The 15,753-nt window shown below is 44.8% G+C and overlaps 1 protein-coding gene across 3 annotated transcripts in view; it reads left to right on the top strand.

Annotated features, from left to right (window-relative positions):
- The window catches only part of CEBPZOS (CEBPZ opposite strand), a 42,084-nt gene extending 41,469 nt beyond the window's left edge, over window positions 1-615 (top strand). For all 3 annotated transcript variants that reach the window (XM_040350792.1, XM_040350794.1, XM_040350795.1), the window contains exon 5: window positions 397-615. In XM_040350792.1, the coding sequence (XP_040206726.1) occupies window position 397 (1 nt within the window). In that variant the 3' untranslated portion in view covers window positions 398-615. The remainder of the gene's footprint in view (window positions 1-396) is intronic.
- Window positions 616-15,753: the final 15,138 nt, after the last annotated feature.

The following is a 15,753-nucleotide window of genomic DNA, read 5'->3' as shown; positions in this document are numbered from 1 at the left end:
GAAATTATATGGTTGGGGGTGTTTTTCAAACTCACTGAAAACTATAAGTGAAAAATTGCAAAAATGGTCTGGCCACCGGAGTGTACAAAATGGGCACTTGTTATATCTTTTACCAAATATTCATGAATCTGTCAGTTACATGTATTTTAAATAACAGTGATTCACCACCAGTGAATGCTTGGCGAAAGTCACATTTACAGCTTTATAAATATGCCCCATGTTGCCTTCTGCAATGAAAAAAATAAAAACTTGCCTGTTCACACACTTTGAATTTTTATGTAAAGTTCCACTTTAAGACAAAATTGTTTAATTTCTAAAGCTTGTTTGTTCTTTCAAAATCATTACTGCAAACAGACATTTAAATAATTATTTCCTGCATGTTTCTCTGTTTTTCAGGCATATTCAGACTATTCTTCAGTTTCTATATTCAATGTTTGTTATGTCATCCAGGATGAGCACACAACATATACGGGGTCAATCAATGGAGAATTGCAGATTCAGACAGACAAGCAATAGATATTTGATTTTATTTGTTTTGTTTTTTTTGTGCTAAAAATGTGTATAAAATTGTTGTACCCAGTAAGATCTGCAAATATCTTCAATATACCAACAAGATCCCCTGGAAAATCTGAAAACAATTAGTTGCCTACTTCTGCTTTACTTTTGTCTGGGAAAGTAAAGGAGACTTTATGCCATTTCAGGCATCCTACAACCTCTAATGCCTCGTACAGACGAGCAAACATGTACGATGAAACCGGTCCGCCGGACCGTTTTCACCGTACATGTCTGCCCGGGGATTTCTGTATGGTGGCTGTACTCACCATCATACAGAAACCTGCGCGTAAACAATACGCGGGGCGTGGCCGCGACGATGACGGCAGCCCTGCCAGTTCAATGCTTCCACGCATGCGTCAAAGTCATTCGACGCATGCGAGGGATGTCGGCCGCTCGGACATGTACGGTAGGTCTGTACAGACGACCGAACATGTCCGAGCGGACAGGATTCCAGCGGGCTGTTTTTAAAACAAAGGAAAAAGGCCCGGCGGGCAAATGTATGCTGGAATCCTGTCCGCTGGGGCCTACACACGACCGAACATGTCTGCTGAAACTGGTCCGCGGACGGGGCCTAAGATGTGTGTGTGTGTTTTTTTTTTTTTTAATATATATATATATTACAATACCATATATTGATTAATGAGAGACAATGTATGCCTGCATGGGATTAAAATATAAGTGAAGGCAATTTTTTTCCATTTTGGATAGAGTAAGTGAGGGTTACAACCCCTGCCAGTTTCTCCTTGTTATCTGTGTCCCACTGCAGAGATTTCCTTTAATTTTCTGTCCCATTGTTACCTCCAAAGTGAGAAATGTCCTGGTTGTCACTAGGACTATTGTCCCCAGTGGTCGATTTCCACTCTATTCTTGTTACGAGTTATGGCTGCTTGAGTGAAAACCCCAAATTTGTGATTTTTCTTCACTTTTACTCTTTATTAGAACAGTAACGGCTCATGCACACAGGGCTTAAAAAAAACACCTTTTTCAGGTGTTCAGCTTTTCTTTTCTGCCTGTAAAAGCACATCTGTTATCCTATGTATCCAGACCCACATAGGAGTTTATAGGCGTATTAAAAGAGGAGTGTTTGCAGGCAGAAACAAAAAAAAACATCACCAGCATATTAAGGAGAGGATCTTTTGGGCAGAAACAGCGCTTGAGCATTCATTATAATGGCCAGAATAAAGTAATACTATTGCCATTGGAATACATAAGTGCCTAAACATGGGTTTAGTACACTGCTTTTAGGAGCATTTTTTAGGCTAGTTTTTCCTGCCAGAAGTAACTTTAGGAGCACTTTTTAAGCTGCTTTTTGTTGCCAGGAGTAAAAGGTGTTCATAGAAGAAATGCAAATAAAAATAAAAACTCACAACTCAGGTCACGCATACCATTTCATTAGTAAAAAATAAATACTAAAAACACAAACTACTTGAACACATTGGTGCTTTTTCATATACAGTATAACTGTGCTTCCCATTGCAACCAAACACCATCTCTCCATTTCAGTGTAAGAAAGTGAAAACAAACAGCATTTCTTTTACTCTTTGCCAGAGGTCTCCAAACTTTCTAAACAAAGGACCTTTGGACTTTGGGGGGGGGGGGGGCAGATGTTGGTGGGAGTAATAGTATCCCATTGTTAGTACATTAACTGCTGGCGCAAACACAGTGTATATGTGTAGAATAATAGTAAGGCTACTTCATGTACACGGGATGTTTTTACAACCTCTCCTGAACGATTTAACTTGACAGATAGTAACCCACGCCAAAACGTCAGTTTTGCTGCGTTTAAAAGCATTTCTAAAAATATATATATTTAAGGCCCCATGCACACGGGACGCCGGTGCAAACTCTGCTAAACACACATTTTTAAAGGCTAAAACCAGTGTTTAAAAACGCCTGTTTTGCCGCGTTTGCGTTTATAAGCGTTTAGTTAGGAAACACCATAAGACCCTCTCTAAGCTCAAAAAACAGAATTATTTAACCATTTCAGCCATTTTGTGAGACCAGAGTGAGTAGCAGCTGAGAGAGCAGAAGTGTACTTGTATTTAGCGTGTCACTTGCCACAAGCTGCGGATTGTCCACTTGCCACGTCACCTGCCACAAGTTGTGAATTGTCCACTGGCCACGTCACCTGCCATGTCACCTGGCCACGTCACCTGCCACAAGTTGTGGATTGTCCACTTGCCACGTCACCAGGCCATGTCACCTGGCCACGTCACCTGCCACAAGTTGCCGATTGTCCACTTGCCACATCACCTGGCCATGTCAACTTGCCACGTCACCTGCCACAAGTTGTGGATTGTCCACTTGCCACGTCACCAGGCCATGTCACCTGGCCACGTCACCTGCCACAAGTTGTGGATTGTCCACTTGCCACATCACCTGGCCACGTCACCTGCTACATCACCTGGCCACAAGTTGTGGATTGTCCACTGGCCACGTCATCTGGCCATGTCACCTGCCACAATGCAATGCAAGCAATTACATTTTTTTTATGTTTTTTTAATGTTTTTTCATCATTTGCCATAATTTTTGAGATTTCTAATGTAAAAAAATAGGTCACATTTAAAAAAGCCTATAAACGAAATCATGGCAAAATGCCGGTACCGCGTTTTGCATCTGAAACGCAAAAACTTTTGCGTCTGAACCCATTTTTTTGCTTCTGGAAAAACGAGGTTAAACGCAACTGCCTAAAAACGGCAATAAACGAGGCTGTGTGCATGGACACATAGGATAACATTGAATGTGTTCAGGGGCAGTTGAAAAAGCTGTCCAACTGCCTCTGAACACGCATTTACCAGCGTCTCATGTGCATGGGGCCTAAATTGGCAAAAACGGCTGTAAACGAACCGCGGTTAAACGCAGGTTACTGCGTTTAGACGTGTTTAGAGCTTGAAATGCCTCTAAACTCAGCATCTGAACTCATTTGTTTGCTTTCCAAAAAAAGCCTCTAAACTCTACTGCCCAGAAACAACTATAAACGACCTTGTGTATATGGACAGATAAAATAACATAGAGGAGAGTTCAGGAGCAGTTGTAAAAAAATGCCCAACTGCTCCTAGACGTCCGTTTACCAGCAGCAGTGTACATAAGGCCTAATGAGGCACATTCTGAACAGACAGATAAATGCAAGCAAAGGGCTGCAGTTTGGAGATCACTGCTTTATGCTAATGAAAACAATTAAGGCTTCATGTACACTGGATGTTGTTCAACTGCTCCTGAACGATTTAGCCACGTTTACATGCCGCGTTTGCGTCTAGAAGCATTTGGAAAAAAAAATGTTTTGTTAAAATGAAAAACGTCTGTAATCGAAACACTGATAAACGCGAGTTGCTGCGTTTGGCACTTCAACTGCCTCTAAACACAGCTTCTGAATGCATTTTTTTGGGTTCAAGAAAAAGCCTCTAAACACAACTGCCTAGAAACGACTATAAACAAACCAGTGTACATGTACTAAGATAACAAAGAGGAGGGTTCAGGAGCAGTTGAAAAAAATGCCCAACTGCTCCTAAACATTAGTTTACCAGCAGCAGTGTACATGAGGCCTAAGAATAGAAACACTTTTGTTGTTTGAATAATACATTTATTTACAGTGCCTTGAAAAAGTATTCATACCCCTTGACATTTTGTCATGTTACAACCAAAAACGTAAATGTATTTTATTTGGATTTTTATGTGATAGACCAACACTAAGTGTCACATAATTGTGAAGTGGAAGGAAAATGATATGGTTTTCCAAATAAATATCTGAAAAGTGTGGCATGCATTTGTATTCAATTCCCGAGTCAATACTTTGTAGAACCACCTTTTGCTGCAATTACAGCTGTAAGTATTTTTGGGTATGTCCCTACCAGCTTTGCACATCTAGAGAGTGACATTTTTGCCCATTCTTTTTTTATTAGGCTTTGTTGATGTAATATTATCTTTAAAAGCTTATCAGGCATACCCAGGCTTGAATTAAAAACAAAAACGCACACACAATTATAACCTATTAACACAAGGTATATGGTAACCAAGGCCTATGATGACTTCGTACATCGTAGCTGGAATGTGCGAGGTAGACATCTGAGGGTGGTTCCTCCGCGTACAAAATTCAGCAAGAGGAATACTCAGAGCAAAACAGTACAGACTATGGAGGCATTGCCGATGACTTGACAGTGTCCCTGGACTCTGTCCAAATGTCCCATACCTTGGAGAAGGTAGGTGCCTGGGGAGATTTCCATTTAAGGAATATGGACTTGCGTGCATAAAACAATAATATACCTACTAGTGATCTCATTGCCCTGGAGGTAGCTAGTAAATTAACTAATCCTAAGACACTATTGATAGTGGCACTGCTACAGTAGTGACCTTGCAGATACATTGAGAAAGAGCTTTATACCAGGGCACTGGTATAAACATGTAGGAAGGTGGCAGAATCTGCTGTGCATCGCCAGCATTGCGAGGGGTGGGAGGGGTAAATCCTATGCAACCTCCGGGGCATTAGATAAATTCTGTGGAGAATATTAAACTGTATTAGCCTATCTCTAGCTGAAACCAGGATATGCATGGGATAGTCCCATATGTCTTCCCAGTCCTCTGTATCTAGTTCTGGGACATCTGCATGCCAGCACGACGGGAGCCTATCTAAGCCGTCGTGTATAAAGGTTGCAGGGTCTTGTATATGGTGGTTTCACTAGTATGTCTGCACGTAGGAGGGGTTCAATTTTGGACTGAGCGATGGTGACAGACTGGTTACCAAATTGCATCTGGGAGGCATGTTGGAGCTGGAGATATCTAAACAAATACGGGTTAGGGAGGGTATATTTGGTTTTAAGGATGTCAAAGGTCAGGAGCACACCCCCTTCACAGATTTGGCTGAGGTATTTAATCCCCTTAGAGGCCCACACAACAGGGTCAGGGAACAATGGGCCAGATCCTCAAAAGGGATACGACGGAGTAACTGCTGTTACTCCATCGTATCCCTTGTCCTAACTATGAAACACAGAATCAGTTTCCCATAGTTAGGACGAAGATCCGACAGGTGTAATTGAATTACACTGCCGGATCTTAGGATGCAGTACTGCATCCGCCGCTGGGGGCATTTTGCGTCGAAATGCCGCTTCGGGTATGCAAATTAGGACTTACGGCGATCCACGAAGCTATTACGCTATGTTTTGTCGCCGTAAGTTTTAGTTTGCAAGTGCAAAATTAGGGCTGCTTTTACAAAGTGTAAACTGTTTACACCATGTAAAAGCAGACCCTTCTTCCTCGCGCCGCGCTTTTTTTTTTTATTTCGATTTTTTTTTTGCCGCCGTATCTTTTTTTTTTTCCCGATGCAACTTTATTGACCCGTCGCGATCCACAAAGCCTGACGTAACGTAATTTCGCGCTATGCCCGTCGGGAAAATGACGTCACGAGCATGCGCAGTACGGCCGGTGCGGGAGCGCGCCTCATTTAAATGGGATTCGCCCCCTGATGATGAGGAACGCCTTGCGCCGGCCCGATTTAAGTTACTCCACTCAAAATTTCTAGGTAAGTGCTTTGTGGATCGGGCACTTAGGTAGAAATTTTGCGGCGGTGTAACTTAAATCGGAATATTTAAGTTAAGCCCGTTTTTTGAGGATATGCCCCAATGAGAATTGCTTAAGGGAAGGGTTAAGTCACAGCGGTGTATGAGGTGAAAAAGTATGTAAGGACTCTTGGTGTTGAAGTTGCCATGCCTTTATGACTGCTCTCATAGACTGAGTAATTGGGAATGGGGCTGACTGGCCTCTATATAGTATATTACGGAGTGCTTCATAAGAGCCGAGCATTGGTCTTGACTACCACCAACCAGTTGAGTAAGTAAAGCAGCAAGGTAGTAAGTAAATACATTTGGGCACGCCAGTCCACCCTCAGTCCAAGGTCTTTGCAGTATCATCAGCCGAAACCTAGGTCTTTGCGATCCCCACAAGAATGAGGTCATTACAGATTCAAATTGCCTGAAGTATCTCCTAGAGATCCATACTGGGGCATGGCGAAGGACATACAGAATAGAAGGGAGAAACTTCATTTTAATAAGATTAATCCTGCCCACGAAGGAGAGGGGAAGGTGGGACTGCGCCGATAAACAGTGCTTCGTTAAAGTCAAGAGTAGTAGCAGATTCAGGATAATATAGTCTTTTGCCGTGGAGGATAGCACTATCCCTAAGTATTTAGCTGAAGAGGTCCATCGTAGGGGTAAATCTGAATCGTTTTTGACCTCCACCTCTCGATCTATGGGCAGGATGAGGGATCCCAATTGACCTTCAGTCCTGACAATTAAGAGTATATGGAAAGCAGTGCCAGGGCCTCCTAAAAAGAGCACATATCGTCGGCGTATAACGCCACTTTTTCACTAATGGTACCTACCTTAATTCCTTTAATATGGGCAGAGTCACGTATGGCCTGAGCTATTGGCTCCATCATTAGCGCAAATAGCGCCGGGGATAACGGGCACCCCTGTCTAGTCCCCCTTCTAATGAGAAACACATCAGACAGTTCATCTCCCAATTGTATTTGTGCCAGGGGAGCTCTGTACAGAATTTCAATCCAGTTACGGAATACGTCGACCAAAGCCCATTACCTCCAGTACTGCGGACATGACACCGAATCGAATACTTTTCTATATATCAAGCAGGACCAGGATCCCAGAGGCAGCTCAGAGACCACCGTCAGATGCCGGGAGTCTGCAACTCAATTGGCCAGTAGCTTGCCATTCTTGTCCCCAGACTCAAACAGCCTACCCGCCTGAAGAGCGGCCTCCGCATGGGTGAGGGACGTGAGATACATTTTTAGGTCTCTGCGGGCGTGCACCAAAGCGGAGTAATTGTCTCCAGTAGGTAAGGACACAAATTCAGAAGCTACCTCTAAATCAGCCTGTTAGAGTAAGGTCAGCTGGGAGTTATATTCAACCCTTGCAGTTTTGATGGCTGATATATACGGACTTCGGGTAAATGCTTTATAGCAGGGCTGTGGAGTCGGTAGATAAATGTTCCGACTCCTCAGTTTTATGTACTTCCGACTCCGACTCCTCTGTATTAATATGCGAATGTATTTTATACATTCCTTGAGGGAAAGAAACGCAACCTACCACAGGACTACTGGCTGGGAAGCCAACAGTCTACTGTATTGCACAGTTTAAGCAAAAGACAAACACAATGAAAACAATCAAGTGGCTGGATAGTAGCAGCAGGCATAAACATCAGGAACAGGATTTTTACCAGTTCAAAAATACATACCACATTATTTGGTTGTTTTAGAACAAAAACAAAGCTTATCTATAATGAACCAAAAACAAAATCTGTAAAACCTAGAAATGGTTTATATTAATCTTGAAATGTAGTTATAGGCTTAGCAAATGCAAATCAATTCAATGTAGAGTTCTAAGGAAGAGAATTGCCTCTGCCAGATCCTCTTTCATAGAGGCTCTTAAGTCAGACTTTATTATATTTTGGGCTGAAAATAATCTTTCGACACTGACTTGGTGGTGGGTGGCATTGCAGTAACTATTCTGGCCACATCACTAACGATCTCTGGATAAACAAGGATGGCTTCTTCAACAGTAAGTTTTGATGAGAGATCATACTTTTCAACTTCTTTTAGTGCTTTATAAAACTCCTGTTGGAATTTTTTTATTTGGACACTTACTGGTTCTCTAACATGCGTTCCCTGTAAAAGCAGAACACAACACTATGGAATGTATAAGTATTGCAGCTCCTAATTGTGCGTTGCGTGCCATATAGTGAAGCACATGAAAAGCATGCTTCTTCACGGTCACTTAACGTGTTCTTTTTGCGGTTACGTGAGGCACTGCATGCATTGGTCTTTATTCTTACAGTAGAGAAGTCATTAATTATAACTTTTTGTGAATTGGGACTTTTAAACTTGCTTTTTTTTTTTTATTCCAAGCTAAATTTAGTAGGAGTCGGAGTCGGTGTATTGTTTGCCGACTCCGACTCCAGGTACCCAAAATTTCCCCCGACTCCGACTCCACAGCCCTGCTTTATAGGCATCCCACACCATATGGGGGATGCTGATGATTCATTCACCTCCCAGTATTGTGTGTCTGAGTCCCTTAGCAGCTCCTGTACCTTGTCATTATGTAGCCATTTAGAGTCTAGGCGCCAACAACCCAAGGATCTACCTCCTACCTTTACCATAATCTCCACCGGGGAGTGGTCCGAAATGCCAGACGGCAAGTAGGAGACTGCCCGTATGGAAGACGGCATTAGCCTAGAGCTAAATGCTAGGTCAATCCCGGAGCCTGATTTATGTGAAGCTGAGTAGTGTGAGTAAATGCGATCTAAAGGGTACTTATTTCTCCAGATTTCCATCAAAGGAAAGCCCAGGACCCTAGTTCTACACAGGATAGTTGCTGAGGATTGGAGGAGTCTAAGTCGGCTTGTAGGACAGAATTAAAGTCCCCAGCCCATACAACTCTAGTGAGCTGCAGGGGTGCCAGTTTCTCCTGGATAGTGTACAGTATGCCCGGAGAAAAAGGCGGAGGGACATATACATTGACAAATGCATACTTCATTGCACCAATCTCCAGAACTAAAATAATGTATCTGCCCCTATGATCTGAGGACACATGTATCAAAGAGATTTGTTTAGGAGGATGGCGACCCCCCTGGCATAACTGGAATAAGTGGCGTGAAAGGCCTGTTACACCCAGGCTCTGCGGAGTGACAAGATTTTGTTCCCCAGGAGGTGGGTCTCCTGCAAAAAGAGGATATGGGGTTTGAGTGTTAAGGAATTTAAACATTCGGGATCTCTTAAATTTGTTGTTTAAACCTCCTATATTCCAGGAGATTCATTTACTCTCCATAGGGACATGTACACTGCTCAAAAAATGTTAATTAAAGGAACACTTTGAAAACATATCAGATCTCAACGGGCAAAAAACTCATGCTGGATATCTATACTGATATGGACTGGGTAATGTGTTAGAAATGAAAGGATGGCACATCATTTGATGGAAATGAAAATTATCCACCTACAGAGGGCTAAATTCAAAGACACCACGATAATCAAAGTGAAAAAATTATGCAGCAAGCTAGTCCATTTTGCTGAAATTTAATTGCAACAACTCAAAATAGTCCTCAGTAGTTTGTATGGCCCCCAAGTGCTTGTATGCATGCCTGACAACATCAGAACATGCTCCTAATGAGATGACGGATGGTGTCCTGTGGTATTTCCTCCCAGATCTGGACCAGAGCATCACTGAGCTCCTGAACAGACAGAGGTGCAACCTGGAGGCACCGGATGGACCGAAAAACATAATATTCCAGAGGTTCTTTTGGATTTAGGTCAGGTGAGCGTGGGGGCCATTCAATGGTATCAATTTCTTAATCCTCCCGGAACTGGCTGCATGCTCTCGCCACATGAGGCCGGGCATTGTCATGCACCAGGAGTAACCCAGGACCCACTGCACCAGCGTAGGGTCTGACAATGGGTCCAAGGATTTCATCCCGATACCTAATGGCAGTCAGGGTGCCATTGTGTAGCCTGTAGAGGTCTGTGCGTCCCTCCATAGATATGCCTCCCCAGACCATCACTGACCCACCCCCAACACATCGGTCATGCTGAATAATGTTACAGGCAGCATAAAGTTCTCTGTGGCTTCTCCAGACCCTTTCACATCAATCACAAATGCTCAGGGTGAACCTGCTCTCATCTGTGAAAAGCATGGGGCACCAGTGGCGGACCTGCCAATTCTGGTGTTCAATGGAAAATGCCAATCGAGCCCCACAGTGTCCGGCAGTGAGCAGAGCACACTTGAGGACGTCGGGCCCTCAGGCCACCCCCATGAAGTCTGTTTCTTATTTGGTCAGAGACATTCACCCCAGTCGCCTGCTGGAGGTAATTTTGTAGGGTTCTGGCAGTGCTCATCCTGGTCCTCCTTGCACAAAGGAGCAGATACCGGTCCTGCTGATGGGTTAACGACCTTCTATGACTCTGTCCAGCTCTCCTAGAGTAACTGCCTGTCTCCTGGAATCTCCTCCATGCTCTTGAGACTGTGCTGGAAGACACAGCAAACCTTCTGGCAATGATACGTATTGATGTGCCATCCTGGAGGAGTTGGACTGCCTGTGCAACCTTTATAGGGTCCAAGTATCGCCTCATGCTACCAGTAGACCAATGCTACCCTTGCGATACCAGTAGTGAAAAACAGTCAAAAGATGAGTAGGGAAAAAAAATGTCAGACACCTCCACCTGAAACACATTCCTGGTTTGGAGGTTGTCTCATTGTTGCCCATCAAGTGCACCTGTTGTTAATTTTAATTAACAGCAAAGCAGCTGAAACTTATTAACATCCCACTCTGTATACACCCCTCCTCCTCTGCTACTTAACTGACCAGATCAATATGCCAGGAGTTCTGATTAAAAAGTGTTTCTTTAATTTTTTTTTTGCAGTGTATTTGATGAAGGTAGCAAAATGGGCACTGGAGACCCCAGGGTATGGGGAGAGTCCAGAACCACCATTTGGTGGAAAAGGGAACCCCCCCCCCACCCCGGGAGCCACCACACCTCTGAGCCCAAACGCCCCCGAGGGAAGCGACATAGTTAAGGCACACCAGCGAATGAGTATATACAATAATTGAGGCGATTGGTTACCATACTATATAAACATAGTGAACATTAACATAGTGAACACAGTAAGGTAGTAACTCCCTACTGACCAGCAACCCCAACAACTATGCCAGTTAGTTGAATACCCGTAACAGATGAAACGTCATACTTCCTTGAAGAATGCCAGAAAGCTGAAATGTAGTGCCGCTGACGCCTCTTCAGAAAGGCGGAACTTAGGGGGGTTAGGTACTTCAAATGAGTTAGTGTCTAACAAGGTAGAAGGATCTAGAAGAAACATATGTCTAGTCCAGGACTATGAGGATCTCTAATGTTCAATCACTCCAACGAGGGAGTGACCATAATCTGGGCGAAGGTCAAAAATATCAGCCACAGGGAGTAGGACTGCTGCCCACCCGACACAGCGGATATGTCTTGCGCAAGAAACATAGGAGTCTACCAGCAACAAAGTAGGTAATGAGTAACAAAAGACTGATGACTGGATATACAACTACTCAATGCGTGGATCCACAAAGATAGAATTTCCAGGGCAACTTTCTTAAAGCAACTTGTAGTGAGAGATAGCTGGTCTTGCTTACTGCAGGGTTTTACAGCCAATCATCCGTGTCAGCCGGGGAGTCGAAGAACCTGACCGAGCCATTGTGAGGGACCGGGAGACGGCTGGGATACAACATGCTTTATTTAATGTCCTTTTCACAAAGGTGCTTAAGCACCTCATTAAAGGATTTCCTCTTGCGCTGCAGCTCGGCCGAGAAATATGGGAACAGAAGGACCAAGGAGTTGCCGTATGGAAATGAGGGGTGTTTGGAAGCTTTGGAGAGAATCCTGTCGCAATCCCAGAAGTTAAGGAAGCGGAACAGAAATGGTCGGGATTTGCACCAGGGAGAGCGCGGCCCATGGGTACACGGTGGTCGCGCTCAACAACATAGGTCAGGGAGACATCTGCAAGGCCTAGCAGTTTCCTAAAGAACTCCTCCGCAAACTCGGACGGTCCTCACCCTCCGGGAGACCTAGGACTCGGTTGTTGTTGCGCCTCGCTCTGTTTTCTGTATCATCGGATTTAGCGACAAGCAATTGTACTGTGCATTGCAAGTCTGCTATGGTGTCGGTGTGGGCAGCTGTAAGGTCTTCAGTGGCAGAAATTCTGGATTCAGTCAGCCTACCTCTGATCTTACTATAAAAAAGAAAAAAACACTGCGCTAAACCTAAAAAGAACCGTGAGAATGCTGATGGTACCAAAAATATAGATACATATATTGGAACGAATAAGAAAAAAGAGAGGTACAGCGCAAACAAATACTAATGAATAAAAATTCTGATGTGACACAAAATTACATAAATAATGAAAATCAACCACTATGTATCACTAAAAGAGGACAAATGACTGTGAAGAAATGTGTACATATCAAAAGAAAAGAAAAAATATATAAAAATAAAAAACAAATACAAATGAGAAATCTCAAGTGAATACAAATAAGTTTAAACTATCCGTGAGTTTATACAGATAAACAGTATGTGCAAGAAAATGGCTCAAAAGGAGTGTTAGTCCACATATTCCCAGGTGTCTAAAGAAAACATTCCTTGAAAAAATGAGTTCCGCAGAAGATGTCTTCAGATAGAGGGTAATAAGAAGCTGGCACCACCTTCCACCAAGAGCACACCCGAGTGACAAATAAATCCCCTTACCGGATATATTGACCACAACGGCGGTCAGACTGAACACGGGTATGTTTAGAGTCACCCAAATGACTATGAGCTGTATGCTGGAGCTGCTTCAAACCAGATCCTATCGACCAAGGCGGATGGCTCAAATACAAAAAGAAAGGGGGGCCCATAGTGCAGCTTTGAAAAACAGTTTTAATGTCAAAGTAAAGTAATGCACTTACAGGTAGATGGAGAAAATCAGGCCCAGTAAAATGCACCATGTGCGGTTAAAAAACGGGATCTCGGCATCCTCTGTTGCTTTCCTTTCCTGGGTCAGTTCGTTCGGATTAGTGTGATGTCGGGACGCAGGCCACGCCTACGCGTTTCGTCATATATTGACGTCGTCTGGGATTGGCTGCTGTTTTTTATTTTTATATATTTTTTATTTTCTTTTGATATGTACACATTTATTCACAGTCATTTGTCCTCTTTTAGTGATACATAGTGGTTGATTTTCATTATTTATGTAATTTTGTGTCACATCAGAATTTTTATTCATTAGTATTTGTCTACCTCTGATCTTATCCAGGTCGTTTCTTATGAGATTACATTCTTCTGCAAGGGGATCAATTCGCACAAGCATGGACGTTTTGCTATGTTCGATGGCGGCCAGGATCACTGCAATGCTATCCTGGGAGGAGGGAGCAGAGAGAGCCGTGCCTGGGAAAGCTTCAGGTTACATAGCCAGTTCAGCCAGCAGGGCCTGGAACCTCCCAACAAGAGAAGCGTCCAGCTGTGCAGGAGGCGGGCGGCTTGGTGTGGATGAGTTCTTGGCCCGGTTCTTAGGACCCATTAGTCTGAGGGCAAGAGTAGTGATGCCACCAGGCCGGGAACTGTGCCTCCCGCACCACTGCACCCCCACCCCTGTGTAGGAGACATAGGTAGGATGAAGCAAGGTGGATGGTTATCAGCAACTTGCAGTGATGATCAGACAGGGGGGTCACACTGCTCACACAGCAGCCAGTCAGTCACAGGGGAGCAGTGGTACTCACCAGGGCAGTAATCCAGCACAGGCCTTCAGATTGCGGGTTCAGGCTGCCCACACCAACACCCCCTCAAGCCAGCCGGGTCCAAGGATTAGTAGCAGTAGATGGGACCAGGGTAAACAGCCAAACACCACCGCCACTCCGATGCTCCATGGATGATTCAGGCCTCCGGGATAAGATGGCGGTGGTCCGTGGACACGCGGCAGGAGCAGCCCCCACTCCAGCCGCTCTTCTATCGGAGACTTTTGGAGTGTATGACCGCAGGGAGGGTGCTACCAGCCGGGCACTAGGATGAGGGAGGCAGGGGGATTCCTGTGGTCGCGGATGTGGCAGTCACGGTCTGGAGGAGGTAGGCCGCAGGCAGCAGTGCACTGGAGGACCAGCCAGCCAGGAAATATGCCCTGGGATGGAGCCAGAGAAGATGTGATGTGTGGCGATTTCACCAGGCCTGTAGATAGCCGGATGATGCAGGATTAGGCTAGGATGCTCCAGAGCTTTCCTCTAGCACGTCCGCTGCAGCTTACATCCGGTCATGCCCCCCATTTTTTTCCCATTCTTCTTTGCAAAATAGCTCAAGCTCTGTCAGATTGGATGGAGAGCGTCTGTGAACAGCAATTTTCAAGTCTTGCCACAGATTCTCGATTGAATTTAGGTCTGGAATTTGACTGGGCCATTCTAACACATAAATATGTTTTGATGTAAACCGTTCCATTGTAGCTCTAGCTGTATGTTTAGGGTTGTTGTCCTGCTGAAAGGTGAACTTCCAACCCAGTCTCAAGTCTTTTGTAGACTCTAAGGCCCCTTTCACACTGGTACGGGGCGATATTCGGGCGCTATTTGGCCGCTTTTACCCCCGCTAGTGGCCGAAAAAGAGTTAAAAACCACTGCAAAGTGCCTCTGCAGAGGTGCTTTGCCGGCGTTATAGCCGCAGTGTCCCATTGCTTTCAATGGGCAGGAGCGGTGGAGGAGCTCCTTCACCGCACAAAAGATGCGACTAGCAGGACTTTTTCTTCCGTCACTGGACGCATAGATTTCTATGGGATTTATTATTTTTTACCCACATGATTAGAGCCCGAGGCTTTAATTGGCTTAAAAGGGCCCTGAACCCACCCACTTGTGTGACAATAGCGAATTAATATTCGCAATTGTATTCCCGATTCTCCTCCCGGCCAATAAGGAAGCAATTGGCCAGGGAGTCTTAGGACTCCTAGCCAAACGGGTCTCATTCAGGACCCACTTCCTGTTCAGCTTGGAGGAGAAGCGAAGGGCTGGAAGTGAGGGGCTGCAGCCCAGATCCATGTCTGCCTGATCTGCCTCCTTCCTAAGCCAAGGAGGCCTCTGATCACCGCCACATTCCTGTCCATCTCCCACAGTGGCAATCACCTTATTTCCATCTGTCTCCTGCGGGGGGTTGACGGTTTGCCAGCCAAAAGATGAAGAAGCTTGCCAGCCAGTCCTTAGATGTGGTGCCTGGATTAGATTTCAGCAAGTACAGAAAATATCGGTTGATCTTGCAGAGATGTGGTGTCTTTGTTACTTAGTACAACAATCTTACTGTAGCGCTCACCCCCGAAGGAGCCGCTGATTAGTTTGGGATCGGCTTACTGAGTTACCTTTTTGACTTGGTCTAGGGGTGATTTCTGTGAGTGTGAATAAAGAGCAAGTGTCCAGACAGAGAAAACTTTAGTATCAGGCCTTGGATATGAAGAGAGAGCAAGCCTGATCTCAGCAATGATATAGCTCAATACGTCGCCACCCCAATCAGGGTGGGTAAAGTGCCCCCAGACAGGCGGTTATCTCAGGCCTGGCAGCCGGAGCGTCACTTGCGGATCACTGGGAGGAAACAGACCTCTGCCACAGGCCTGACTCAGGGCCTCTGCCACAGGCCGGGAAACTTGGGATTTGTGATATCAATTT

The sequence above is a fragment of the Rana temporaria genome, chromosome 4, assembly GCF_905171775.1.
Source record: "Rana temporaria chromosome 4, aRanTem1.1, whole genome shotgun sequence".
NCBI classification, from domain to species: Eukaryota; Metazoa; Chordata; class Amphibia; order Anura; family Ranidae; genus Rana; species Rana temporaria.
This window is presented reverse-complemented; position numbering and strand designations above follow the sequence as displayed.